The 12,881-nt window shown below is 37.1% G+C and overlaps 1 protein-coding gene across 3 annotated transcripts in view; it reads right to left on the reverse strand.

The window, feature by feature from the left end:
- The window catches only part of LOC107721601 (partitioning defective 3 homolog B-like), a 334,485-nt gene that overhangs the window by 191,003 nt on the left and 130,601 nt on the right, over positions 1-12,881 (reverse strand). For 2 of the 3 annotated variants that reach the window (XM_016529700.1, XM_016529699.1), the window contains exons 10-11: positions 12,428-12,567; positions 10,677-10,805 (exon numbers count right to left, since the gene is read on the reverse strand). In XM_016529700.1, coding sequence (XP_016385186.1) covers positions 10,677-10,805; positions 12,428-12,567 — 269 coding nt within the window. Of the gene's footprint in view, positions 1-10,676; positions 10,806-12,155; positions 12,285-12,427; positions 12,568-12,881 lie in introns of all 3 variants that reach the window. The other variant, XM_016529701.1, reaches the window with a different exon arrangement.

Here is a 12,881-nt window from a genome sequence, read left to right on the forward strand (position 1 = left end):
CCCCTCTCCATGTAAACAAATGGGACTTGAGTCAAAATAAAAAAATAAATTACACTTCCAATACAATTTTCCGAAAGATGGTTTTGGTCATTTAAGGTAGTTGTTATCACGCTGAGATATGTTCAATTGTTCGTTTTTTGTGATGTTTGATTTTAGTTAGTAATTTGATGCTATAAAAAAGGGGCGTGTCGTTATGTTTGATTGGGTACTGCGCAGACTCTGGCTCCAAATGACGTCATTTACTCAAGATTACAGCGGCTATACTGAGATGCTCTGGCTTCACTTTTCTATAGTGGAAGGAAGTGGAGACGCGTCGTCCATCTTTTTTTACAGTCTATGGTTTTAACACTCTAAAGCATTGTGGAGATATAGCCTCACGTCCATTTTGGCATGCTCTTTGACAAATTTGTTCAAGTGTTATCCGAGAACAGTTTGACTAATCAACTTGAATTCCAAATGTTTTTGCCAGCATGGTCTGAAGATGATTTCAGTGAAAATAAGTCAAACTGTCTAGGACGAGTTCGAAAAAGAGTAGGTTTTTTGGATAATTCAAAATTGCGAAAAATCTTGACCCGTTAAATTTAAGTATGCATTTGACTTGGCATGAGCCAAATAATCAGAGGAAAAAGAACATATGATTCAAACGTTATTAGCATAAACGTGAGTGCAACTTTGAGCTATTGGTGGCGCTAAAGGGTTTAAGTTAGAGACTCCAAATTTGCTATGGCTAATGTTCAGACTGTCCTCTATCTGTGTGCCAAATTTCATAACTTTCCCGCAAGGGTCTATGGGCTGCCACAGACTCAAGAGCAGAAGGAGGAGGAGGAGAAGGAGAAGACAATAACTAATGCATACAGTAGGTGCCTTCACACCTTCAGTGCTTGGCTCCTAATGAACTATTAACACAAGAAATTTGAGACTTCACTTGGGCCCTGCATACCCGCACCAAGCCCGTCACATGGGAGCCATATCAATGAATAATAATAATAATAATTCACAGACAATTTTTAACACCACACAGACACATTTACACACACTCAGTGTGCGCACACCCACAAGTGAATAATATAGGGAATGTCGACAACAAAGAGCATGTGGACAAAAAGTGAAGTGCACTTTGTGTCATCATATTTCAATACTCGAAGAGAGAAAAGAGGATTATTCTAATGTTCTGGATATGGTCAGTTTAGCACATCTTACATCTAAAAATATGTTTTGGTCTATCAAAAAATAAAAAATCCTTTCTTTGGTCTGTACTCTCAAAATAACCTTTCCTACAGCTACTGTATTCGTTTTATACAAAATGTATACTGGATGATCTCATCTCCGTAATGCATTATGGCACATAGGGAATTATACATTGCTTTATTAAACATAAAAAAATGAGGAAATGGTGTACTTCCCCACAAAAACAACAAATTCATATGTATCAATGCGCAAGAAAAGTCCAGTGGTCTTCTTTGCCTGAGGGCATTTCTGTTCCTATCCGTATGTACATTCAACTGAGACTCATTTCATTAACCACCAGGACGTAGTATAGTGCTGTCATTCACACACAAAGAAGACAAATAATAAATATTGTATTACCCCAAGTCTTATTACTGTCTCTTTATAATTGACACAGTATTAGATATTATGCAAAACACAATCCAACTACATAAGTGAGTGCAGCTGGGCTGGTATTAGCTGCAGCAGGTCTGTAAGCACTGCAAAAGCCTGGATAAACAGAGCCGAGAGCCGACCGGCCGGCCTGCATGCTGGGGATCTTCAGGGAAAAGGAGGATTTAATGTGAGGGAGTGTCGAAAAGCTGCACTGGTCAGACATTAACTCACTGAGACATACGGCCAGATGGGTATCGGCTCGTCCTGAGCCAGTGAGGTCATAGTGATGCCAGAAGTGAGTCAATGTGCACTGTGACAATAATTTAAAAAAAAAAAAAAAACCTTCAAAAAAAAAAAACCTTCCAGCAAGATATTAACAATGCACTAACAAAGTTATTTCAAAAAGGAAAATCGAGAAAGAATATGACGGCTGTAAATAATCTAATAATAGTTATTAATGTCTGGGAATTGAAGCGCTATGCTTACAGGTTAATTAACTCACCTAAATGGATCCTATATGAGAGTAATCAGATATATCAAACATCCCTATCTAAATCTACAAAAAAATGACATTGTGAACACGCTCTTTCTGTAACAACATTAAAATACATCTAAAACACGGACAATGAATAACTAAAACAATATTGTGTTAAAATGGTGAACTCGTAATGATATTTCAAGAGATCAGGTTTTCCACAAGGATCGTTTTCATATATTTTTGCTAAATGCTGCTTATGTTTAATTTAATATTTAAAATCTTTGAATATTTGGTTTAACCTTGCCAAACATTATCAAATAAAATTTTTATTTTTGTTGACTAAAATTAGATGCTATTTTAGTATTATGAAGAAATGTGACATGACAAAAAAAAAAAAATAAATAAATAAATAAATAAATATATATATATATATATATATTACATTTAAAGGATATTTAAACAGACAAAATTAAAACACTTAAATAGAAATAAATTGTGATGCCAGCTGCACTGATCTATTCATGTTTTTGTCCCACTGGATTTTTTACAAGAACTTTACTCACAAAACAATACATGTGCTTGTGGATATACAGGTGCATCTCAATAAATTAGAATGTCGTTGAAAAGTTCATTTATTTCAGTAATTCAACTCAAATTGTGAAACTCGTGTATTAAATAGAGAGTTTTGAAAAATGCAAGCTGCTCTGCAAAGGCAATATATTCAGAGACAAGCAATAAAGGTGGAGCATGCAAGGATGCAAATTCTGACATCAGATGGGTTCACTTCCATGATTTAGGATGAACTGATAATACCAACTGTAAACCATAGTTCACCGCACTCCAGAACACCATTTCAAGAGCACCTGAGTTTGGAAAACCTCTTTCACATCAACCAAACAAACTCATGTCCAAACCACAAACTGCTGTGAAAGCACAGTAAAAGCTTGGTTGGGCTTTTGTGTAGAGCTAAGCAGATCCTCTGTAATTTCGATTCGCTGTGGCTGATAATCAAATCCTATGAATACACTCAAAAGTACATGACTCAGGCCCATGGAGGCTTTTATTGGGTGTGGATCAAAGGCCCGGTTCTGATGGGGGGAAAATAATCTTGCAAGAGAGAGCTCATGTCATTGTGCTCTATATCTCCAGCATGTTTTTAAAATGAATCTTTCATTTGAGAAGCACTCTACCACTTTTCAGCAGTGAGCAGGTGGTGAATTGAACAGTAAAGTGTGTGTGTGTGTGTGTGTGTGTGTGTGTGTGTGTGTGTGTGAATAAAAGACAAAATATATAAATGTTTTTGAAAATGTAAATATTCATTCATTCATTAACGGAAATGAAATACATGTGTGTGTGTGTGTGTGTGTGTGTGTATTGATAGTGAGATGTCTTTGTAGTACATCCTGTAAATGCATTAAGAGAGAGCAGCAGATGGTAGAGGAAGGTGTGGGACAGACTCATACCACCATTACACTCGTACCCACCATCATCTACAGCACATCCCAAACACTCACATTCACAGCCTTCTCTCTCGTTTATGCCTAATTCTACTCCACTGTCATATTTTACTTATTTTCTCTTATTCAACATCCTTCTGATTGATGGATCTGCCAGGACTGGACAGGACTGGATAATACATCTACCTAGACATTTCTGATGACATTTTACATTTTGATGATGGAAAAATAAATAAAAAATTTTTTTTTACTATATCTGACTGTAAATTAAAATATTTATTAAATGTTATTTTTAAAATAATTAAATGAAATAAAAATGAAGATTCATTACATAAACAAGAGAATTGATTTTGAACAATGTATCTACAATAACAGGCATATTTTCCACATGAACACACACACACACACACATATATATATATAATGTTGTATCAAATGACCTAATGTTAAGTGGCTGATCAAGTGACTGAATGAACGATTCAAGTGACTCATTAAGACACTGACTCGCTGCCACCTACTAATGGTTTTAATTTCACAATTAATGTATAATTTATTTTTCTTTTCATTTTTTATCATTTTCACAGTTATGATGTAAGATTTTGCTAAAAGATTATGTATAAATTTAACAAGGATATGAGGTGTGTAAGCTTCCAATATGTTTTTACATCAGATTCAAGGTGCATAAATTAGTAGGGCAAGAGAAGTCAAAAGAGGGAGAAGAAGAATAGCAGATCAGGTAAATATTATCCCATTCAAACAATAAAAAACAGGAAAACAGTACAGAAAAGTCATTTTTGAGAAATTATTGATTCAAGAGATATTAACAAAATGCTCTCATACGTGTGATACATTTGTGAATGGAATTAAAAGAAACAATATTTAAAATGTTGCTTAAATTCGTCAACAGCAAAAATCATTGTGATTATACATTAAACATTCAACATAGTAGTAGTAGTAGTGCATATGCACCATTTGGCAAACTCTCTCTGGCTTTTACTAAACGAAGCCATCAGTATGGACTTCATTTCACCAAATGGAGCACATACCCTGATCATAATCAGGTTTGTGCATCAACAAATACCCAGTGCCTTTCATCAGGCCAAATTACCTCTTCACTAGGAGCCGAATACATTTCCCCTTTTAATATGATGTCTCCAAGAGCCTCACATGCGGTTACAAGAGACTCATGTGGCGTACGATAAACCTCCCGGCTTACTGCACACATGCTACAGTGCACTTTTTACCCCACGCATGCATATGGAAAGGCTCATTCACCTTGCAGACAGCAGCATCATTAAAGGCAACACAGGGGTAAAAGCATAGACACTCACGTAACCTCTTAAACAAAGAGACATCTCTACGATCGCTACGATGGAAGGCAGAAAGGCTAAGAGTGAAGTTTGTCCATGAGTAAATGGATTCTGTTTAAGTGGAGATGAAAGCAAACCATTGAGAAAAGGACGCTGTAAAAGACTAAGGGGTCTGGATTGACATCCGTAACCTTGTCGCTCAGGAAGCGGCTTTATTTACTAATAAAAAAGGCTGAGACTGGAAACCAGGTCTCGTGGGCCAAGAGACTTCAGAGGGCCGGTGATACCAACATCAAAGGTTTATTGAGGAAGTAATGCAGGTAGTAACAAGGAGGTCTGGATATGAGATTAAGTAGCGCAGAGGCCAGAGTCCCGGCTGGGTTTGACTTCCTCGGATTGTAAAGGACGAGCCAGAGAAGGGAATGCTGTCACAACAACATTATCGCATGCGCTAACCGCTCGTCTTCACAGCTGGAGTTCTGGGAGAGATAAGGCTTTGTCAGGGCCCTTATTACCCAGCCTGGTGCCATTGTTAGCGGGCTGTTTTGAAGTACACAAAGCGGCCTGCTTGAAGGGGCGCGAGGGTCTTTTGTTACAAGCTCCACACTCCATTTTTAATCTGCCTCTGTCGAGCAAAAACACTACAAACTGAACAGGAAATGATTCCACATTCCACATCTAATATCACTATTACTATTTCATCCTGCTGGAGCAGCAGACAGAGCTCTATATCCCCCACCGGGCGGCCGTGCTATTGGAGAGAGATTAGGGCTGACTGTGTAAGGGGTGTGTGAGGTCCTCGGTGTGTGGCCTTTGAAGAGCGATGGAAGGTTGTTAGACTCTTTGAGCAACAGCTCAGACTGATACACTATAGAGCGTCAGACCCACCTGCCGATTCTCCTTTCCCCTCTTCACATGGGCCAAACTACCGCCGCATGTGTCTTCAGTGAGACATCACTGAAAAGCGAGTCTTCATCTCTCTCAGACTACCTCCTCCTGTCCATTCATTCACATGGCATCATCTCTATCAAACTCTTCTACCTTCTGACTGTCCAAAGCCTGTCCTTTATCTGTAGACTGATACGACTAGTGCTTGACGGATTTTTCATTGGCTGATGTGGATATCTAGAGAGCATGGTAGCCAATAAAATGTAAATATACACTACTGTTCAAAAGTTTTGAAAGAATTGTATAATTTTATTCAGCAAGGATGCATTAAATTGATCAAAATGGACAGTAAAGGCATTTATAATGTTACAAAAGATTTGTATTTCAAATAAACACGGTTCTTTTGAACTTTCAATTCATCAAAGAATCCTGAAAAGAAATGTATCGCTGTTTCCAAAAACATTAATCAGCACAACACAATGTTGGTTTCCAACACTGATAATAATAATAAATGTTTATTGAGCATCAAATCAGTATATTAGAATGATTTCTGAAGGATGGTGTGACACTGAAGACTGGAGTAATGATGCTGAAAATTCAGCTTTGCCACCACAGGGATAAAATAATTTTGACAATATATTACAATAATAAATCACAACATTCACAACATCATTGTTTTTACTGTATTTTTGATCAAATAAATGCAGCCTTGTGAGCTTAAGAGACTTATATTTAAATAGAAAACAGCTATTTTAAATTGCAATAATATTTCACAATTACTGTTTTAACTATATTTTTCAAATTAATGCAGCTTTGGTGAAACTAAGAATCTTATTTCAAAAATTCCAAAATCTTACCAATTCAAACTTTTTAATGGAAATATACATTTATATTAATTTTCATGATTTGATGAAAGCAACATACAAAAAAGGCTCAAAAAATCAGCTTGCGTCATTTTTCAATTTCATTTAATTGATAAAATGCTTATATATATATATATTATAATTTATTTCACATTTATTTCAGTCTAGCCAATTTATTAGCACTTGCTTATAAAAAAAGAATTGTTTGCTATTCTCAACAATTTCTTCCACCAACCTTACTTTTTTACTTCTTCCTTGCATTTTGCTTTGTTTCTGCTCATATTGGTCTCTTATTCCTCTTTGCAGCTTTGTTTCTAAGATTGACAATGACAGCTTTCTCTACCTTCTGTCATCATATTTTTCTACTCTCAGCCCTTTCCTTCCCTCTATCTACCTTTTTTCCCTCTTTGTCTCATCATCCGTCACTCCTCTATCAGCATTTCTATCTCCTTGGCCCGTTTTTTACATTTCAATCACTCACTCTTTCAGCTTTTGCTCTTAAAATGTATCTACAGTCATCTTTCACTGTCTGTGAGCTATTCTTCCCATACATTAATCTCCCAGACTACCGCATCTCAGTCCAGACAGTCCAGTCACACACAGAGATGTCAAGCCATCAGTCACTGAGTCAAGCAAACAGTTTAGAAATTCCAAGCTCAATGCGTGTCATCTGCAAAATCCAGCTATTGCTCGCTAACCAAATAAAATCACTACTGTTGTGCGTCTGAAGATTCTACACGTTTATTTCAATCCACTGAAGGGTTTTAATCTCCTGTGCACAAGCAGAACTAGTGGTTTGTGGGTAATGAGTCGCAGTCATGCTTCAGACCACTGCGTTCTAACTAATCAGTGGCAACAATGCAGTGAAGGGCGCGTTCAACACAGCATCCATGAGAGCTGTAATTGAACAGTGAGAGGCCTAATTCACCAGAGAATTTACTAGAACAATGTGTGACCAAGTGTTAATTGGCCTTAATATAGTGAAAATAGAGATTTATTCTCATCATTTACCACAACACAAAGGGCTTCGAGACATTATAGAGACTTTGGGAAATGTGGGTGATACACCACTTATTAGCAAACATGGATAGGAATGCCCTCACACTAAGTAAAATATACTCACAAAGAAATTAAATAATATTTGGATTGACAGTGAAATTACATTGAGAAATAAGCACTGAAAAGGTTTGAACTGTTTGTATTTTTTCCCTTTACTTTTTACATTACTTGTGATAAACGTGTTTCAAATCTATTAACATATTATTTAAAAAATAAAAGTGCTACAAATGTGTCACACAAACATATTTCTCCTTCTCTCTTTCTCTCTAATATGTACAATTATGATATTCATATATTATAAATGATAAAAAGTAAAAACATGTATAATGTCACAAAAGGTTTCTATTTCAAATAAATGTTGTTCTTTTGCACTTTCTATTCATCAGAGATGTTTTCGACATTGATAATAATAATAAGAAATGCTTTTTGAGCACCAAATCAGCATATTAGAACGATTTCTGAAGGATCATGTAATACTAATGGTTGCTGAAAATTCAGTTTTGCCATCACAGGAATAAATTACATTTTAAAATATATTCAATTTGAAAACAGTTCTTTTAAATTGTAATATCTGACAATATTTCTGTTCTTACCGTATGTGTGATCAAATAATTGCAGCCTTGATGAGCAAAAAATACTTCTTTTAAACCCAGAACTTTGAATGGTTTGAATGAAACATACATTAAAAAATATACTAAACAATACATTAGAATGTTATGCATTATGTATTAATTTTGCTGTATATTATCTTTGAACTTGCACATTACGGAGCAAAAAGGTAAGTTTGCTGGATGCCAACTATTGTGTCCTAAATTCCTCTTTTGCTGCTGTGAATTCATCTAAATAAATACATGCAATATGTTGACAATGGAGGCTGTAGCTCATTTCCCGCGAGGGGCCAGAGTTTGAGTGGCACTGCTATAGTAATAGTCAAGTGAGTGCGGTTCTCAGCGTTTGGTTATTTACAGAAAGCGCTGAGTGGGGCAGAATTTGGATGACTGCAGAGCGACGGGCACTACGCTCAGGGAGATACAGGAAGAGCCAACACACAGCTACATAGTCGTAGTCCCTGACTTCACACAGCCCTGCATGCTCCAGCACTTCCTGTAGGAGCGCCCCAACCTCCTGCGCTACTTCCTGCCCAGTGCTGAATCAACAAGCAGGGATAAGAGCAGGAAGTCAGTCTACAAGGTGGGCAGAAGGGTGTGTGCAGAGAGGCCAGTGCTCCGGCGGCTGGGTGTGTGGGTCACCAGGTTCATCAGGAAAGATATCAAATGGACAAAAACAAAGGGAGGGAAAGTTGAGGGAAGAAAGAGTGACAGGTGAAGACGTCTGAACATCCGAACAGACAAAAGCTAGCATACTTACACATCCCACAGGGGTTGAGACAAAGGCAGGAAGTTCAGGACATCCCGTCCTCAAGGCTTGAGGAACTACAGCGTGACTATGACCTTCCATGGCTAAGACAGCAAACAGAGGCCTGCTGGGCTTTGGAGAGAGACATGACAGTGCAGAGGCATTCCACTGGGACACATGATATCACTGCAGATGACCCAAATAACATGCCATTACATTTCCTGTTGGTCTGAAGCACAGCAAGTGCCCTGCCAAAGAACACTGCCATATACAGACCTTACAGTCTTCTATGTAGTCCACTCATTGTTTTAAAGCTATGTGGGGTGGTTTGATTTGGTGATTAAATATATGAGATGGTAACTGAAAGGCTATAGGTATGACCCTGCAAAGGTAATGCATTGTGCTCTTGAATGAGACACTTAAAGGGACGGTTCACCCCCAAAAAAAGTTGTTCCAAATCCACAAGACTTTTGTTCATCTTTGGAACCCAAATGAAGATATTTTAAATTTTCACTTGTAATTTTTGTCTATCCATTGAAAGGCAGCACAACCAAAATTTTCAAGCTTCAAAAAGTATGAAAGCACATCCAAAAAGTAACCCAAATGAATCGGTTTAATCCTTCTGAAGAGCCACGATCGCTTTATATGATGAACAGAATTAATTTAGGCTTTTATTTGAATTCAACATTGATCAACACACAGACACATACACATCAAACATGACAAACACTTAAGTGCAACTAAACTTGCTTGACACATGAGAACCAGTAAGGTTGTTCGTGTTAATTTGTGTACTGAAGATTAACTGAAATCTTACAGGTTTGGAATGAAACAAGGATGAGTATAAGATGACAGAATTTGACTATTTTATTTTTTTCTTTGGATGGTCTATTAATGGAAATTTAGAAGCTAAAACTCTTACTAGTGTGTCCTGCAACGCCTATTTTAAACCACAGCACCATGTGAGATTTAAGTCTAAATTAAATGTTGTAAGTTAAAAGTGCCTGGTAACGTGAAACAACAGTGACGGCATCTTTCTATTTTGTTGTCTTTGCTGGCTGAACACACACATACAAAGAGAGAGTGGGAGACCGAATTAAAATAATAATAATAATAATAATAATAATAAAATTAAACCAGCACTGCAGTCTAATTCACAAACAAATTTGTAATTATCAATGTTGAAAACATAATTCTTTTCAGAATTCTTTATAAACGAAAGTCCAAAAGAACTATTTATTTGAAACATAAATCTTTTTTAACACTTTTAAATGTCAGTCACTTTTGATCAATTTAATGCATCCTTCTTTCCTGAAACAACTTACTTATCACAGACTTTAAAACTGTAGTGTATGTGAGAAAAAGAGTTTTGTTTGTTTGTTCACCCACTACAAAATCTTAATTCTGTAGAAAACACTGCATCATCTTTCACAAGCAACCCAACCCACTTGTCAGCAAATAGGGTGTATGTTTTGAATATATATTTACACAATCATGCAGACAATTCATGCACTAAGAAGGAAGAAAAGACCAAGAGAGGAAGATACTTTAAGAAAGGTTTATTAGCAGCAGATAGGAGGAGGTAAATGTATAAGACATGGTTTCTACCATGGGACTCATGACTCAATTAGAAGCATTGTAGTTAGACAGAGAAGACTCTTACCAGCTCACGTGGAAGGAACATGTCTTCCTGTCTGGCCACAACCAGACACACACTGTCCCCCTGCTTAGTACTGCGTAACATAGCCACAAGTTCCTCCTGAGAACGGCCGGTGATGTCCACACCGTTCACCTGAAGACACACATGCACTCGGTTCCAATGGATTTCATATGCACCTTCACACTAAAGGCTATAGGTATGACCCTGCAAAGGTAATGCATTGTGCTCTTGAATGAGACACTTAAAGGGACGGTTCACCCCCAAAAAAAGTTGTTCCAAATCCACAAGACTTTTGTTCATCTTTGGAACCCAAATGAAGATATTTTAAATTTTCACTTGTAATTTTTGTCTATCCATTGAAAGGCAGCACAACCAAAATTTTCAAGCTTCAAAAAGTATGAAAGCACATCCAAAAAGTAACCCAAATGAATCGGTTTAATCCTTCTGAAGAGCCACGATCGCTTTATATGATGAACAGAATTAATTTAGGCTTTTATTTGAATTCAACATTGATCAACACACAGACACATACACATCAAACATGACAAACACTTAAGTGCAACTAAACTTGCTTGACACATGAGAACCAGTAAGGTTGTTCGTGTTAATTTGTGTACTGAAGATTAACTGAAATCTTACAGGTTTGGAATGAAACAAGGATGAGTATAAGATGACAGAATTTGACTATTTTATTTTTTTCTTTGGATGGTCTATTAATGGAAATTTAGAAGCTAAAACTCTTACTAGTGTGTCCTGCAACGCCTATTTTAAACCACAGCACCATGTGAGATTTAAGTCTAAATTAAATGTTGTAAGTTAAAAGTGCCTGGTAACGTGAAACAACAGTGACGGCATCTTTCTATTTTGTTGTCTTTGCTGGCTGAACACACACATACAAAGAGAGAGTGGGAGACCGAATTAAAATAATAATAATAATAATAATAATAAAATTAAACCAGCACTGCAGTCTAATACACAAACAAATTTGTAATTATCAATGTTGAAAACATAATTCTTTTCAGAATTCTTTATAAACGAAAGTCCAAAAGAACTATTTATTTGAAACATAAATCTTTTTTAACACTTTTAAATGTCAGTCACTTTTGATCAATTTAATGCATCCTTCTTTCCTGAAACAACTTACTTATCACAGACTTTAAAACTGTAGTGTATGTGAGAAAAAGAGTTTTGTTTGTTTGTTCACCCACTACAAAATCTTAATTCTGTAGAAAACACTGCATCATCTTTCACAAGCAACCCAACCCACTTGTCAGCAAATAGGGTGTATGTTTTGAATATATATTTACACAATCATGCAGACAATTCATGCACTAAGAAGGAAGAAAAGACCAAGAGAGGAAGATACTTTAAGAAAGGTTTATTAGCAGCAGATAGGAGGAGGTAAATGTATAAGACATGGTTTCTACCATGGGACTCATGACTCAATTAGATGCATTGTAGTTAGACAGAGAAGACTCTTACCAGCTCACGTGGAAGGAACATGTCTTCCTGTCTGGCCACAACCAGACACACACTGTCCCCCTGCTTAGTACTGCGCAACATGGCCACCAGTTCCTCCTGAGAACGGCCAGTGATGTCCACACCGTTCACCTGAATACACACATGCACTCGCTTTCAATGGATTTCATATGCACCTTCACACTGATGTGAAATGAAAGTGATTTTTCTATTTCAAGCAATCAAATACATTACTATACTAGAAACACTCCATCTTACTCCAGAAAGAGACTCACTTCTAGGATCCTGTCACCTGACTGCAGGCGGCCATCTTTGACAGCAGCTCCTCTGGGTAGGATGTTTTTGACGAGGATGGGACCAGGCCCATGCACAGAAGAATCTCTGGTCACAACAGTGAAGCCCAGACCTTCAGGACCTACGCGGAGATTGAAAGCGATCGGGATTAAAGGGGTCATATGACATTGCTAAAAAGAACATTATGTTGTGTATTTGGTGTAATGAAATGTGTTTATGCGGTTTAAGGTTAAAAAAACACATTATTTTCCACATAATGTACATTATTGTTGCTCCTCTATGCCCCGCCTTTCTGAAACGCGTCGATTTTTACAAAGCTCATCGTTTTGAAAAGCGAGGTGTATGCTAATTGGCCAGCTATCCAGTGCGTTGTGATTGGCCGAATACCTCAAGCGTGTGACGGAAATGTTACGCCCCTTACCATACTGTGATGCC

This window comes from Sinocyclocheilus rhinocerous, unplaced genomic scaffold (assembly GCF_001515625.1).
Source record: "Sinocyclocheilus rhinocerous isolate Xijiao unplaced genomic scaffold, SAMN03320098_v1.1 scaffold30, whole genome shotgun sequence".
In the NCBI taxonomy this organism is placed as follows: domain Eukaryota; kingdom Metazoa; phylum Chordata; class Actinopteri; order Cypriniformes; family Cyprinidae; genus Sinocyclocheilus; species Sinocyclocheilus rhinocerous.